Here is an 18,134-nt window from a genome sequence, read left to right on the forward strand (position 1 = left end):
TGCTCACAATCCAAACTCTTCCAGTTAAGCATAATGGGATAGCGATTTCTTAGGAACTATAAAACCATGCTGCCACAACATATACTGTGTGACGTCACTGTAGAATGATGAAAAAACAGAACGTCAAATGTAAACAGTTCAAAACAAGAAGGTAAACATCAAGTTCATTACTTACACTTTACAGAGTCTCCCTACTTTATAGTGATCTTTTGATCATTTTATGTTTAAAATAAAATCCATCCTTTTATATCAATCCTCTTAATGTCAATATTTTCAAGCTTTAACTACGAACTACTTCTTTAGTGTTATATGCCCGCGTGAGGATCACAGACTCACAATAAAGAAATCTGTTTCTTGTACTGCGTCAGTTGGGAGTGGTCTATACGTAGATGAGGCCTTCAAGGGGAGTTTGGTAACATTATGGACAGAGACAGGCAGACCAAAAACAATACGCCCACAGAAGATCTTTCATCTGGAGGAGGGGGGGGGGAGGGGTAATTATTGAACCAAAGATCTAGAGTTCTAGACACCAAGTTGTCAACACATCTTAAAGGAGTCCCCCCCCCCCCCCCCCACTTTCTTCAAAATTTGAGCATTCACTATTTCATCTCATACATGTGGTATATATCACCCACTGGATAAACTAAATTGGCAAGTATAACTTTCTACTAAAGAATAGCGTGTGTACCATGGATACAAAAGTATCATCTAAAAACATGGTCCCAATTTCTTGCAACACCTGGACTGTTGGATAAACTTTGTGCTTCAAGTTGTTGCATGAAAGTAAAAGCATAACATATAGCCTTGTGTAAAGTTTAATCAGTGATGTAGACAGGGGGTAAGAGCTTCAGTATTTAGTACATGTATGAGATTAAATACAGCTTTCTCACAGGGCTGGAGACACAATGCTTTCTTTTAAAGGGGCAATGGGGCATAGACACAATTTAGGCTGAAAATTTAAAAATTTTATTTTTCCATTTTCATTGTTTACAAAGCTTAACTAAAGTATTTCTAATGGTCATCCAAACTTTGAATATCAGTTGTTGAGTTACAAGTGAGATACAGCACTCACAATTCTTTTTTTTATGTAAACAAGGCTTGTGCCATGTTTTTGTTTACATATAGATTGCTTAATGTTTAAAACAAAATGAGATGTTCCAAAGACTAGAAACTATTTAATTTCTACAGTTTGATTTTGAAAGATGTTATGAACTTTACATCACAAACATTAGATTACCCTCAGACTATCAGACTTTGGCGTGTCAGACCATTGCACTTTGTCGTGGTGTGCTTACAAATGACGAGCCATCACACTTTGGCGTGCCAGACCATCGCACTTTTGCGTAGCATGCCTGTAGGAGAGGGGCAATCGCACTTTGGCGTGACCATTGCACTTTGGCATCCGTAACGTTAAGAAACCATCACACTTTGGGCGAACCGCCCCAAGGGCCGTGAGAGTGGAGCTCTCTCTATAGGTAAAACGTATTATGTTTAAAAGGAAATTATAGAAAACTAATGAAAAATTAAACCATACCTATGGAACTTAAAAATTTTGGTCCAAATGGCGTCGATACGAATATTAGCGCGTGGACATGTATTTCTCCATTTTGAATCTCGTCTACCCTAATTCACGTCGTTCTGATATATAATCACTCCTCGATCAACGTGATTGTGCCACGTCTCCTATTTTTGTAAATTTGCTAAATACCGACGCTGAATATGATGTCGCAATGCACTGTTCACATCAAGTGCGTTATGTTTCCCACGTTCAATATATAGGCGGATCAAATGTCCAAAATTAGGATGCTTTGATAAAGCTCTGTCCTCGTGCTAACTTCGGGTTGTTTTTTTGTCCTGTCTAATGCCAATGCTTTTTGCTTCGTCCTCAAACACGGACCCACCGTAAGACATATTAGTTTTAAATAATACATAAAAATATAAATAGAAACAATAAAATGTCTTTCTTTGTTGTTTCATCGGGTGATGAAGGTAGCAATCATTGCAGAAAAATTTGCAAAACCCGCTTATGCGGGTTATGCATTTTTTCTGCAATGCTAGCTACCTTCATCACCCGATGAAACATCAATGAAAGCATTTTATTGCTTAATTAATGCTAGTGTAGAGTTACCTTAATTGCAATCCCTCCAAGTTGAAGTCCAACCTTTGGAAAATTTTCGGATCGCTTACACTTTCCTTTGATAGTTGTTGTGTCAAAACATTGTTAAAACAATGTAAGGTCTGTGATTTTCAACGCACCTATAATCTTGAAAGAGTACATTTTGGTCAATTTCCCTCCATTATACGTAAATACGTATGCATTGCACTTGCAGTCAATTTTGCATGCAATAATGTGCAAACCCCGTACCGGATATAAAAAGGGTGAACTAAATTGAAAACCCAAATTATTAAAGTTGTTCGATTACGGAAAAAGACGACGTAATCCGATTGTTATATAATTCATTGAATAATACAATTTTTAAAGCACTGATCAAAATATTTCTACTGCAGCCATCACCATAAAATTTCACAAATCATACATCACCTAGATTTAAATCTGTTATTATTATTTTTTCCCCATATCTTGCACATTTCAATTAGTATTTTAAGAAGTCTACCTCCTAATTCACAATCAACCCACAAAAAATATATAAAATAGCAATACAAGTAACACTTGTCATGAATCTTTGAACAGTGTAATTATCAAATATGAAAGTTGTAATGAATATATAGTGAAAATTAGCAATGCAGAACTACTTTTGACCCTTCAGTGTAAATGCGAGCGTTTTAGCGAAGGAACAATCACTGATTGGCTAGGTCTAATAGGAAAAAGAGTACCAATTCATATCCGGTAAACGTAAACCGTCGCTTATACAACATTTGACGCTTTCACTAATACATGTATTAACTAAAGTATTCATTTTAGCCCGCCAGCATATGAAAATTCATTCCAAGTAAAAAAAAAAAAACACCCCAAAAAACAACACTAAGGTCCCATTACACGTCAACCTTTCGCCGCAAGTTACGTCTCTTGTCACAGAATTCAGTGGTGGGAAGTTCGCTTCGAAACCGGGAGGCTGTGAGTTCGAGTTCCTCTAGTCTGGGGCATGCCTGACCCAATTTCCGCTACGCTACATTATGTAGCGTAGCGGAAATTGGGTCAGGCTTGCGCCAGACTAGAGTTCCTCTCGTGTCATAGCTCGTGTAATGACAGTAAAACCTAAGACGTGAAAGTAGGTAGTGGTTGCTCCCTCGCCAAACGCTCAGAAATGAGAATCACAGGACATGACCCTAAAAAACGGAGGTTCCGTGTTGCGGCAGGCGTTGGAGAACCCTCTTTTTAGGTCTAAATTCTTGACGGGACGTAAAACAAAACAAACAACCAATAATGTCCCTTACCGCCAGCTTGCGGTGAAAAAAAAATCTTATTTCACTTAAGGAATGAATTTATTATTTTTTCGTTGAATGGAGGAATTCCACCCAAAAAAAAAGGGGGGGGGGGACGGAAAACTGCATCATTGCGCGTAGCGCGTCTCAATGATTAATTCAAACTTGTATCTCTTTCCATTCCAAATATTTTTAAATTTTCGCCAATTCACGCAACGCCTGCTCAATATGGAATAAACACTTTCGTGTTACACATCCGGGGATTTGGCATTCTCATTACCTAAATGCTAGTGCAATATACTAGTATTTCTACTGATTAATTAATATGCTATATATTTAAGATTTAAAAAAACCCTCGAAAACTACAGAGGCACACAATGTGTCAATGCAAACATACTCGTGTAGTGTGGATTCAAGTTTGTTCACACCATTATTCTCGAGCCAGGGTAAGGCTACGGTAAGACTGTATAAGAGCAAGGTGACTCATCTGAGTGTTGCGCTCATGGACCTCTAGTTTTCATATTGAATACAGCTTCTTCTTTCTTTCTTTTTTTCTAGGAATTTGGGTTCCAGACCCTATTGACTCCGTCATGGATCGGAAGAAAAGAAACAAGTTAATTTGCAAAAAAGGTTTTTATGAGTAATTTTATTCTTAAATACAGTAGTAAAATTGTATAAAATGTATAATAAAAAATCACCAATACATTTAGTAAAAGATATTGAAATAAATAACAAATAATTTTGTAAAAAATAAATGGAATGCAATTATCACAGTCACGTAAGTTTACGTAAAACTCTATGCAGCATCACAGAAGCAAAGTTGTTTTAAACATGGCAATGTGAATTTGAGGAGCTGATCGTAACTTGGTACGTAGATGTACTTCCTAGTCTTTGTCTCCTCTAAGATGTATTTTTCTTCCTGGCCAAGAATAATGGTGATGATGTTCATATCTGAGTAGGAGTGGAGTTTGCTGATGATGTCCATCACATTCTCTTCCTGTTCATCTACAAATACCACCACGGTTCGTTGCGCACCATGTCTACCACCATTACTGACGAAAAACGCGTCGAGTTTGTTAATGAGACCACTGAGTCCAGGAAACGTAATCTTGGATACACCAGTCCACGACGTAGCTGGAACCAGACCAGTTTGTGAAATTTCTGGACAATCAGCTGTCAAACGGCCAACTTGAATGTCTCCCACTCCAAAGTTGATCCTTTTTATTATGGAAGAGATGAATTTGTTGATGATAAGGGTCTTCTGGGCTCCGATTCCGTATATATCGACAACAAATACGATGTCCATCATTCCATACTTTGGTAATTGAACTGTGAAAAAGGAATTGAAATGTAAACAATTTGTAAAATACTGCCAAACATATGTATGTACCCCTGCAATGTGGGGATTCATTCGTGTAACTTAATATATAAAACGGCTATAGTAAAACAATATAATTACCAAGTGATGATGAAGCTGCATCTTTAGGCAACATTTCACATGTTCTGGTGGCAAGCAACGTTCTAATGGAACTCAAAGCATCGAAACTTTTTACATGGAAAAGGAAATCTTTATCTGGATTGCTGGCAATGGCACTCAGCTCAACTGCATCAACACCATTTCCGATTCCAATAGTAAATACGTAGATACCAGCATCGTGAGCTAGAGAAGCCTCTTTACGGGTTTTGTGTGTATCCATGGAGAGTCCGTCTGTTAGAACTATCATGATCTGAGCGACTCCAGGTCTAGAAACGCCTTTGACGAATCCCACTTTTCTTACAAATTGGATGGCGTCTCCCGTGTTTGTTCCTTTTGCATGGTACGGGAGATTTTCAATTGCTTTTTGGAGCTCAGGTACAACCGAAATAGAACCAAGAGGGATATCGACTTTGATATCGTTGCTATAGGTAATGACTCCGATTCTGGCGTTGGAGCTCGAGATATCGAAGGCACTTACAAGCTTGCGGACGAATGTCTTCTGTTTCTCATAATTTCTGGATCCAATACTCCTTGAGGAGTCCATGACAAAATAGATATCTGCTGGCTTTCCATTACATGCTGCAAGTACACCAATATTTGTTGTGAAGTTGTTTTTAAACGGAAATTTTGAACATTATAATTATTGGATCTCAAATGTTGAGAAGAATTAAAAATATCAAAACTAACCTTGCACAAAAGATTGGTCACTTTGTTCTCCATTTTTGAACGAGGAAGTGGTAGCTTGAGTCGTGGTAGATTGTGTGGTAATGGTAGTTGTGGGCTGTGTGGTGGTAGTAGTAGTAGTAGTAGTAGTGGGTTGTGAGGTAGACGTGGTGGCTTTTGTGGTTGTTGTGGTAGTCGTGGTTGTTGGTTGTGGTGTTGTTGTCACTAAAGATAAACAAAACAACAATATATTATAATGAATGCGACTATGAACAGTTTGTAGCATTGGAAAACCAGTATACTTTTCACTTCTACTATATATAAAATATAAGTACCTTGGCATGTTTTGACTGCAAACTTATTCAGAATGTTCTTCAAAGCGCTGTAATTGTTAACAGTGAAAACATACTCTTTTGATGGTTTATTGCCGATGTTGTTTAATTCTTTTCTGTCAAACTTGGTCCCAACACCTATGGAAAAGAGATGGATCCCCCGCTCACGTGCAACACGCGCAGCCTTTGCTGTTTTAATGGTATCGGAAGATCTTCCATCGGTGATGACCACTGCTACTTTTGGGACATTTTTTCTTGCGCCATTGCCTTCCGTAAACATGACATTTGACATATATTTGATAGCGCCGCCAGTATTTGTTGATCTGCCAGGCTTGAAGCGGATCGTGCTTATGGCATTTTGTAGCTTGGTGGCGTCGTGGTACTTGTTCAGGTGAAATCGGAGTGTATTGTATTGCCCAAATGTGACGACACCCACTTGTGTGTTGTTTGGACTGATTTTGAACTGTTTGACGATATTTTCAACAAAGTTGAGTTGTCTATAGAAGTCCGGCTCCCATATACTTCGGGAAGAATCCAACACAAATACAACATCTGCAATGCTGTCCTGGCATTCAGATACACCTTCAATCATAAAGGGTTTCAATTGGATTATTGAAGAAAAAAGGGTAAAATTAATTAAAAGAAGAGAATCAAAATGCGAATTCTATTTTCAGCTATTAAGTGTTGTTTACCAGGAAAATGCGTTGTACAAAATGAAAAATATTAACACACACAATTAATGTGGTATCGAGTTTAATTTATGTATAACATTTCAAAACGAGGGATACATACATGTAGTTTTGATTTACCGATCTACCTGTATGTTGGAAATGAATTTTGAAGTAACTTATACTATGAATCCTTGTTATTTTGTGTGAAATCTTGACACAAAAAGGAACAAAATCCTACACTCTCCTGACATTCATGATTACTAATACTTCTTGGCTTTATGAAAATCTGATAAAGTCAAGATGTAGGCTTTTATTTCTATCAGTCGATTGATTTTTAAGGATATTGGACTTTATGCATGCGGTAGTAATGATTTTGGATTATCCTTATCTTCAATCATAAACCTGATTTAGGACTCACCTGAGAGAGGATTGGATGTCGTTAGAGTCAACCCAAAGGTTGTCTGCAAATGTAGAAAAAAAGAAAAATCAACAACTTTGTCAAAAAAACAGATTTAAATATACAAACACTGGTTTCAGTGGAATAAATATAAACTTATAACGATGTTCTAAAATGTTATGAAGACCCACCATTATCAAAACTGCATAGAATCTCATGATGTTTTCTGCCGTTGCTTTCAGATTTGCTGCTATTTTTCTCTCTGATTGTTAATTTCTGCTTCTTGCTGCTTCTCTTGTCTGTTTCTCAGTTTTGTGTTGTGTTTTCTGAATTGCATCTTCCCCTTTATATATTGTTGATTGAGTCATCTGTCGTCATCTATAAGAATTTCCTGTCTTCCAAGTCGCAAGCATGGCGGAAGGAAACCCCGCATTTAGCATCTTACCAAAACGGGAGCACGCCACGCCAACATAAAAACACATTAAAGAGTAGATAAGTGATTAGGAATAGTTTTTATGAATTACGTAATGAACAAGAGCATATTTTCCTGGCGTAGTAAACATTTTTCATGAATGGAGTAACATTCTTTTTTCGGAAACGGGCACCGGATATTTCAAAATTAAAACAGTTGGAATTCTTATGGTATCAAGATGGAATCCCCGTAAACAAGTAGTATATTATGATGAATCAGAAAACTGCGTGTCGGCTTCTTGAAATGATCAGAATGTGCTACAACGATCATAGAGTATATGTAATATACTACTCCTGGCGTCGATTAAAGGCGCACTCTCTAGGCATGCATTTTTTTTGTTTGATTTTTTTTTTTTTTTTTTTTTTGCTTCTAGACAGTTTGTCGTTTGAATTATCAAAACAAGTGATGAAACGATAAGTCTGCGAGGGTGTACATTTTAAAATTCTTCGACAGTGACGACTGTTTTTACGATTTTGTATGTATTTTTAGAAGTTTGATTAACGTATCTAAAGTACTTTTGAATGAAAAGTAATAATAACAGCCGAAACAAAATATGCGCTTATACCACGATTATTTTCGAATATCTTTACTTTTGTAAAATTTAAGTTTTCTAAGCGTGGAATTCTCGCTGTGTGTACATGTACATTGTTCAACAGAGGGACATGTTGTGTACTCACGAGTTCCGTCATGCTTACCATTAAGTTGTTTTGGGGTTTTTTTTGTTAAAAAGAGGTAGAATTTACACACGTAATGAATACAATAATGAAAACATGACTAACACATCAGAATTTCATTGAGTTAAAATGCATAAGTAATTTAGTCAAAGCAGTTTCTTAAAGTACAGTCTTTCTTAAAGATTTAAAACAGGTTCTATTGTAAATATGAATGATAGTTTTAATACTGTGACGTGTATTCCAGTGTATTGACTAGGAGACACGTAAGAGTAGAGTGCAGGGATACCTCACCTAAATATACACCCTATCCTCCCAATTTTTTGAAACCATTCCTTCGAGCCTGACTGTTAACATTCTTTAAAATGAAGTCTTTAACGTTTTCCAATTACCCCCGGATCCTGATTATAATGTTCTCTACTTCTACAAATGTGTCTCCTGTTTTATTGTTTGATAATAACGTATTGCTCTCCATTATAACACTTGATCAGGGTTTCATTTCACCGCCACCCACCCCCTTTTTAGACTCCTTTAGAGTCTTAATTATTTGATAACTATGTATTTTTCTATTATGCATGCTGATGGGCTGTACTGCTCAAAGTTGTATTTATTGAATAAACTATATCATATGCGCGTGTACTTTACTATGTCTTTCACTATTTCATTATAAAATCCCGGTTTTCCAAGTGATATCAAAACAGCTTCTTCCAATAATCATCTGATATATAAATGCAAAATGAAATGCATAATACAGGAGAAAATGTTGGAGCAAGATCTCCTAAACTGGCTTAAAAATGTATTTTTCATGCAGAATATGATAGTTGTCAATATGGCAAGAATAGAAATTATTTTTATCTTTTATAAGAAAATAGGAAACTGTTGGTATTCAGTAAATATATTATGATGTATGAAACGATTTTTTCTGATGCATGAAATGAATTTTTCTGATGTATATGATATGATATACATTTTGATAAAATATTTTAAGAAAAAAATTGAGTTTTTGATACACCTTGAGCTTCTTCACGGTGGGATATTGAATGGAGTGCTACGCTAAGTCGCTCCCTTCAAAATACTAACTCTCTCCATTCAATATGCTGGGATGAGGAAGCTTGGAGTATATCATCTCCTGTACCTTTCAAAAGTTTAAAGACCATTGTTATGTTTTCATTGTAATCATTCTAATTGCAATTTGATAATAAACCCGTGTCGTACTCTTTAGGTATTGTATTCATACAGTTCATAGGTTTAACGTTTTTAACGTTTTTACATAGAATAAATATACATAGTTATACTTACAATGCAGGTTATGTAAATGGACACAATTCATTTAATGTATAGATAATTGATGTCTGTGAGATAGTGTTATAGTTTTTAGCATAAGGAATATGAAATATGATAAGGTAAAATGAGGATAACCTCAGCATTATGAATGCATTTCTGTTCTTATACTTGAACATTTATATAAATATTTCCTAATTTACATAATTCTGTAACATTTTCTGTTGATAACAACTGAACTCGTTTGTAAGTAAAAGTTTTTATGTAACGACTAACAATAAGTGAAATTCGTCTTCTATTTCTGCATTTGAACACATTTGACAAATTCTTTCATTTCTTGAAACATTTATAGTGTCTACCTTGTTCAACCTCCAGTCTATGCGATGACATTCGTTAGCTTTTTTCAGAAGTTGAAAATTTATGTGAATTTAACCTTCAGTTTCAGTCAGCAAGATAAAGGAGTGAACGTAAATATCATACCATACTATATACATGTACTATACTATAGTATATCATACTCTATACATGTACTATATTATAGTATATCATACTATATACATGTACTATACTATATTATATCATACTATATACATGTACTATACTATGTTATATCATACTATATACATGTACTATACTATATTATACCGTACTCTATACATGTACTATATTATAGAATATCATACTATATACATGTACTATACTATATTATATCATACTCTATACATGTACTATATTATAGAATATCATACTATATACATGTACTATACTATATTATATCATACTATATACATGTACTATACTATATTATATCATACTCTATACATGTACTATACTATATTATATCATACTATATACATGTACTATACTATATTATACCGTACTCTATACATGTACTATATTATAGAATATCATACTATATACATGTACTATACTATGTTATATCATACTATATACATGTACTATACTATATTATACCATATTATATACATGTACTATACTATAGTATATCATACTATATGCATGTACTATACTATATTATATCATACTATATACATGTACTATACCATAGTATAGCATACTATATACATGTACTATACTATATTATATCATACTGTATATATGTACTATACTATACTGTATACATGTACTAATCTATAATATACCGTACTATATATGTACTATGCTATATTATATCATACTATATTCATGTACTATACTACATTGTACCGTACTATATATGTATACTATATTATACTATACTATACTATTCCTGTGTTATAATTGGATAAGTTTGGCAATTTGTGTTAATATACATTATTATTCTTTATTGCTGAAGACATACGTCTTATGGCATACATGTTTACAAAAATAATAAACAAGTTAATAATCGTATTGTATGGCATGGCATGACATTATATGGTATGTTACACAATACTGATGTGAATTTATAGACAGAGAATGCTATATAAGTAAATCATTACGTAAATTAAAGGCACAGTAAAGATATTTCCCCAAATTACACAACTCTTTGAAATTTTTTACACTTAATAATTGTATAAGTTTAAAAACAGATGGGTTTTTCCAATAATACTTCTTGATATATTTCCTGCGCAATTCAATAAAGTTGTTTCGATAAACGTCGATCATCGTCGGAAATTTACCTCGAATTGCAGGCGTTATAGATAAAACTGAATTTATCTATCAACTGCCATTCCAATGATTCGAAGCTCTCGTCTATCTCACTCGTATACACGATAGTAATTTTTATCAAAAACTTTTTAGAATTTATTTTGACGTTAAACAGGCTGATTTTTTTTAACTAGCAGCTATTTTTTTATTGGTGTAGAATAGTATGTTTTGTTATAGTCGTGTTCTGGGGAACTTTAATCAATATTTCACAGACTGTAACAATATAAGGTCCAATTTATGAAATGGGCAAGATTTGGCATATCTGTAAAACATCAATGTTGGGAGAAAATTAGATCACGAAAATAAAAGAACACAATCAATAATTAGATATTGTCTGAACACCAGTCGCAAAAGACTCCCATTCATTATCCCTCTAATCAATGTTTCATTTGAGGGAAATATTCTTCGATACATTTTTTTTGTAAATCACATTATACATCACACATTAAGAATTCTTTGTTGTGTTTTTGAAAATGATGCAGTGTGTAGCTTTTTAAAATTTCAAGCTATGCATAACAAGGCGCGTGTCTCCAGTGCACACACTCCAGTGGAATAGATTAAATTTCCAAGCTCAAGTTGAACATGATCTAAAGAGTTTATGTTTTCAGGTTTAGATACAACAAAAACCTAATAAAAATAATATGGTGTCTCATGAATAATTTTCAAAAAATAAAGTAGTTTAAATTGGCATCAGAATTTCTATCTTCAATGTACACAATCTATTTATACACAAGTTACTTCCCTTTGATAATGATGAAGACCAAGTGTAAGTGCGGGCGAGTCGATTATGCAAAGCAGGCGAGTTGATTGTCTATGAAAATAATGCAGTGTGCTGCTTTGAATTACACTATAAAGTTGGGTCAGGAATGGAATATGTATTTATTTCCAAAGGACCCGAAGTTTAGGAAAAGTTGGACGCTCAAGTCGAAGAGACGGCTTTGAACACTCCAATAAATTGCATTTCCATAAAGACCATTTCGCTATCAATATTAATTCAGAAATTGCCTATTGATATAGAATAGAAATACTTTATTCGATATAATTGAAGAGAAATATGTATGGAGCAGACACGTAGCAACAGGTGCTTTTGGGTGTTTTTTTTAGGAAGGAGGTAGTGTTTGCAGCGCCGCACTTTAACTCTCTATTCCACAGGGCCAGTAACTCTGCGAAGTTGCCGGTCCTTTACCAAGCTTGTCTGTCCTTACTGTGACTCGAAGTAAAACCTAACGTACATGTATTTCTTAACTTTACTATTGTAAAAAGATATCAAAATGCAAACTTTTATTATTTGATTTTGATTTATTCAGAAATGTAGACGTTAATAATCAGAGAAATCCGAGTCATCATCCTCACTATTGTTGTCTTTAAATTATCTACAAGATCAGTAACATCAGACTCTTCATCTAAAACATCATCAGGTACAGGGTGGACATCTTGTAATGTAGGCCTCTTAACTCGTTCATAAAACAGTTTTCTTATAAAATTGAAAGTCATTTAGAACTATTTATTCATTATTTTAATATCAGTATTTTAACCTGACCTTGTCTATTATGGGTGAAGTTCTCTTTTTTTCATTTATCAATCTTTATTTATTCTATCATCCTTCCGATTATTTGTCGGTCTCGAGAAGACGAACAAACGTTAAGGTCAAATAAACACTGGGGCTCGGGCCAGCTGGAGAAGAAGTTGACGTCACATTCTTGACACGCGATAGGTAAAAAGGATTTGGGATACTTCTGCACGAAAAGGTTTATCTATTTATTTCACCACATTTCAGCTACCTTTCACTATTATTATAATAACGTTTATAATATTTCTTTCAATTCCAAAATATTTTCACTCTTGATTATGGCCAATCGGGCAACACCTACACATTTATACCTCTGGTCAATCTTGGGTAAACCCAATCTGATTAGTCCCGTGGGGATCCGGGTTAGACTAGGTCCTCAGTACCCATTGCTTGTCGTAAGAGGCGACTAAATGGGGTGGTCCTTCGGATGATACCGCAAAAACATAGGCCCCGTGCTACAGCAGGTGTGGCACGATAAAGATCCCTTCCTGCTCATAGGCGCCGAGCATAGGCCTAAATTTAGCAGCCCTTCACCGGCCATGATGACTTCTCCATTATGAGTGAAGATTCTCGAGAGGGACGTTAAACAAGATATAATCAACCAATCTGATTAAATACAGATCATCTGCAATTGATCAGATTGGGGTAAATCGCGTACGGTTCACATATCCGGGGGTTTGGTACTCTCATTCAACTGTTGATTCTCGATTTGGCGATTTTTAAACAGGTAAACAAGGAAAACAAGAGGATTTTTTAAAAATTACACAAACACGATGGTGTAGTTTACAACATACATCATTTAGAATTTGGTGCTTTTAACTGACAGAAGATGGTTTTTTCATTCATCATGAAAGCATCTTATCGAATTCAAAATATTTGTGATACGAGTAGTTTGATGTCTAGGAGGAACACATAGATTGTCACTTGGATAAAAATTCAAAATGACCAATTTCATCCTCCTCCAGTTGATTTTTGATTCAACAAACTGGATCACGATCGTGTATCAGTATTGATTGGGCGTTATGACAAAGCATAGATATTAGATCTTTCTCTTTATCATTATGAATTCGCTGATTACAAGCCATAAACTTTTGAAATTATAATTGAGAGTTCTCTAAAGTTTGACTTTTATTCTCAAGGCTTTACCGATAAATGATGAAATATCCAAGTCTGGAATAAGACGCATATTGAAAATTTTCAACTACAGAGCAGATACATAATGTACATGCATAGGAACGTCTATCTGTACACTCCCTCTGTCTGCACACTCCCTCTGTAACAATCGGGGAAACCTTCAAATCATTCCGTGTTCTCCACAAATCATCTAACTGAAAAGAAACCAAAAACCTGATAACGACAAAGAGAAACAAAAAATGCCAAAGGTTTCCAACGAAAAAAAGAGAGGAAATTCCAAGCGTTTGTCTTATGTATAATTACGTGGATAAGCGGTTAGGAATGTGTATAATTAGTTCTTAAAGGTCTCGACATTAGGCAGTCTGTCAATAAAATGTTTGTTTACAAATGCACTGTCCGGGGAAGAAGGATACAAACTAAACTTAAGATTTCTGTTATTCCAATGCCAAATCAGTGAAGGTTTTGTTGTGAAGATTTTGCAATGTTTGTCAGAAAAAGACACAAAGATCGACGGATAATTATTTACTAAGTCGTGCGTAGAATAATGAAGTAATGCACCGTAACATTAAATAACTTATCATGATACAGATTATAGTACACATTATGGGTTATTTCAGCAATGATAGGGAGTGATCAGTGCACAGCATATGCTCGTTTGCAAAAGGTTTGAAGGTTAATGAGAGCTTCTTTGAACCCAGATTGGAATCTTATTTAGGAATTAAACATTTCGTATCTTGTGTTGCTGCATTTACCGGGTTGAAGTAAATACAAAGTATGGAGTGAAAATGCACGTGTTTAGCTAAAATGATTTACTAGTATATCAACGCGTACTAATATGTACAAAGGATGTCTTTGTTATTTCAAAACACTGCAATACAAAAAAAAAAAAATTCTCCTTTCAAGAATCACACAGAAGATATCAATAAATGTTCAGTTGACCTTTGTGGACCTGAAAATGATACCGGAAGTGACGAGTACTATCTGGGGTTTTCTAGTAGCAGTGTATCATCACTTTTACAGACGATATCCAAGATAAGAGATCAATCTCATGAATCCTATCAACAATACCAAATCACACACGAAGCCTTGGACATACTATAGAGGTGAGTTCAGGTGCCCAAAGAGGAGTAAGCATCCCCTGTTGACCAGCAACACCTGCCGTGAGCCCTATATTAAGTAAATGGAATGTCGTGTTTGTACCAACTGAAATTTATAGATTTTATGTAAGTACGAACTGAAGTTTATAGATTTTATGTATCTACCAATTAAAGTCTATAGATTTTGTGTAATTTACCTACTGAAATTTACATGTAACTGCCTTCTGAAGTTTATATATATCCTGTACCTACCTGTGGAGGTTTATAGATTTCATGTACCTACCAATAATTGTAGCTGACTGATGTCATGTACCTACCAATAATTGTAGCTGATTGATGTCATGTACCTAGTTATTGAAATGTATAGATGTCATTGTGTCTACCTCCTGAAGTTCTGAGTGAAAGAAATTGACCGGGCGTTACAAAGCAGTATTTTCCTGTTGTATTGAATTTTTTGAATAGATAATGTTAATCATGAAAGAAAGTATTTTTGGATTCTTTTCCCTTCAAACATGTGGGCGATCTATTCAAGTTAAACGCTGAATTTTAAAACAAGTTTTGTCGATAGTTATTTTATAAGATGTATGTGAAGTATAGAGAAGATCACTGAGAAGATCGATTACTCTTACAGATAGATACAACTGTCTTTAGGATGCAACAAAAGTTAATATAGAAGAAATGTTTCAGTATACCACTTTTATTTCATTATGCTTGAAATGATTGGAATTCCATCTCTCCATTTTGTTTCAAGTTATATTATTTATTTGTATACTATTTTGCGCCCCATTAGAAAAATATTTATTTATGTAAATACATCATCAGTTTTAGGTACATGCTTTTTGACCTATGCATAGCATTCGTAGTCATAGCTGTGAGAATTATCTTATGCCTACAGCGACACGGGGTCTCCAATTTCAAGGACATGCATCCAAAAGACCCGCATCTTTTCCTTCTAATGGCGAGCGCTGTATAGGAAAGAAACAGTCGCTACTGACTCAAGAAACTAATTATTATCTTTATGGGGGAGTTAATTAGTTTTAATTTTGCGTGTGTTTGATATTATTATCATCGCCGGCGACCGACGACATTGTTGCAGTTCATTTAACTAGCTGTGTGTGTTGCGGTTATAAAAGTTAGCAGAATTATGTTGGAGTCACTAAGATTGGTATTCAGATATGTTATTGTGTACTATACATATTTGCTTTAGTGTGGTTTCTTACAACAATTGATGGTATAAGTAGTTTTTTGATATAAGAAAATAGTTTCTTAGCTCATTCAGAAAATTATGAGTGGTTGTAGATGTTTCAAATTTACAGTGTATCTAAATTTGCTTTTCACTGAGTTTGTATTTGTGAATATTCTACCAATATTCTCCCAGTATGTATTTGTTAATATTCTCCTAGTATATATTTGTAAGTATTCCTCCAGTATGTATTTGTGAATATTCCTCCAGTATGTATTTATTAATGTTCTCCCAGTATGTATTTGTTAATATTCTCCCAGTATGCATTTGTTAATATTCTCCCAGTATATATTTGTTAATATTCTCCTAGTATGTATTTGTTAATATTCCCCCAGTATGTATTTGTTAATATTCTCCCAGTATGCATTTGTTAATATTCCCCCAGTATGTATTTGTTAATATTCCCCCGGTATGTATTTATGAATATTCCCCCAGTATGTATTTGTTAATATTCCCCCAGTATGTATTTGTTAATATTCCCCCGGTATGTATTTATGAATATTCCCCCAGTATGTATTTGTTAATATTCTCCCAGTATGCATTTGTTAATATTCTCCCAGTATATATTTGTTAATATTCCCCCGGTATGTATTTATGAATATTCCCTCAGTATGTATTTGTTAATATTCTCCTAGTATATATTTGTTAATATTCCCCCAGTATGCATTTGTTAATATTCTCCTAGTATATATTTGTTAATATTCCCTCAGTATGTATTTGTTAATATTCTCCCAGTATGCATTTGTTAATATTCTCCTAGTATATATTTGTTAATATTCCCTCAGTATGTATTTGTTAATATTCTCCCAGTATGCATTTATTGATATTCTCTTAGTATATATTTGTAAGTATTCCCCCGGTATGTATTTGTGAATATTCCTCCAGTATGTATTTGTAATATTACACGATTATTGACATTTTTAGGTCGATATGATACTTTAGCTTCTTCAGAAGTATTTTACACGTGCCGAGCTGTATTTCGAGGGTTCCTAAAGTATTGCATTAACCGGAAGAAAATGTCAATTGTTTTATCAAATGATTGAATAATTCAAAACAGCGAAACCGGATACTAGAACCAACAAAAAGATACCTGGTTGGTCATCTTTGTTTACAACAAGAGTACAGACCTAGTCGATAGAGATAGCCATTTCTTCATGAATGCGGTGCAGTTGTAAATAATGTGCGTATGAAACTTGATGAATATAGTTCGTCTATTTTAACGGATGGATATTCCGACAGAAATGAATTTCATTTTTGAAAATAACGTGCCTCGTGAAGTAATCTTATGTATTTTCAAAAATGAAATTCATTTCTTAAATATTCTCCCATTATTATTTGTGAATATTCCCTCAGTATGTATTTATCAATATTTCCCCAGTATGTTTTGATGTGCTCTAGGATGGTTTGCAATGTCTTTTCAAACATATTATTGATTGTAGACTTACAAAAAACAACATATTAAAAGAGAACAAAAAGTCCAAATCTGAGAAAACTGTCTTAATTTGTCCCCATCTGCGCAGTCACAACACAATTGAAATATATCATTAGTTTCTTGGTGCATTTTTCTGTACCTCCCTTTTTATCATTAGTTCTGATTGACTCTATGCAATTTGTATAGATTATTGCACCAGGAGAAATTGTTTCCTTCAACCGTTATGGCATAACAATGGTTCGTTGCTTGAATTAACTTATCTTGCAATCCATATCTGCGAGAAATTCAGTGAAATAAAGTGGTAATAAAAGGTTTGGACAAGGTTTTAAATATGATAGAGGAGAAGGACAAATCCTGCTTTGTAAACGTTCAACAAAGCATGTTTACATAATTCTAAACGGAAATGGGAGTTTATACTTGAGGCCCATTAATAAGGACTTTAAAAGCATTTACGCTGAATCTAATGTCAGTTAAACCTGAATTCGATATATAAAAAAGAATTAATAAATGATAGCGAAAAGAGAAAGTTCTTACGTAATCCCGAGTACCCGAGTCAACACAATAAATGATACAGGATTTTTTTTTATTGAACGGTAGCTCAGCGAAATTCCTCAAACTAAA

General features: G+C 34.3%; 2 protein-coding genes across 2 annotated transcripts in view; both read right to left on the reverse strand.

Moving 5' to 3' along the window:
• The window catches only part of LOC125650839 (uncharacterized), an 8,090-nt gene extending 5,584 nt beyond the window's left edge, over positions 1–2,506 (reverse strand). Inside the window, exon 1 of the mRNA XM_048879385.2 lies at positions 2,129–2,506. The gene's annotated coding sequence lies outside the window, so the exon portion shown is untranslated. The remainder of the gene's footprint in view (positions 1–2,128) is intronic.
• A 1,505-nt stretch (positions 2,507–4,011) lies between these two features.
• On the reverse strand, positions 4,012–7,600 carry LOC125650838 (collagen alpha-1(XII) chain-like). The gene is made up of 6 exons (XM_048879384.2): positions 7,116–7,600; positions 6,946–6,988; positions 5,860–6,438; positions 5,549–5,749; positions 4,844–5,440; positions 4,012–4,713 (listed from the first exon to the last, which is right to left on the reverse strand). Exons 1-6 carry the CDS (start codon positions 7,140–7,142, stop codon positions 4,181–4,183), a joined length of 1,980 nt encoding a protein of 659 aa, XP_048735341.1. The 5' UTR covers positions 7,143–7,600; the 3' UTR covers positions 4,012–4,180.
• Between the last annotated feature and the right edge of the window lie 10,534 nt (positions 7,601–18,134).

The sequence above is a fragment of the Ostrea edulis genome, chromosome 5 (assembly GCF_947568905.1).
Source record: "Ostrea edulis chromosome 5, xbOstEdul1.1, whole genome shotgun sequence".
NCBI lineage: Eukaryota > Metazoa > Mollusca > Bivalvia > Ostreida > Ostreidae > Ostrea > Ostrea edulis.

Excerpts from the sequence above, each read along its gene's own strand:
- LOC125650838 (XM_048879384.2), bottom strand. The coding sequence starts at position 7,142 with ATGAGATTCTATGCAGTTTTGATAATG. Across the intron at positions 6,989-7,115 it reads TCTATGCAGTTTTGATAATG|ACAACCTTTGGGTTGACTCT; the intron begins GTGGGTCTTCAT and ends CTACATTTGCAG. Across the intron at positions 4,714-4,843 it reads TGCAGCTTCATCATCACTTG|TTCAATTACCAAAGTATGGA; the intron begins GTAATTATATTG and ends CCTTTTTCACAG.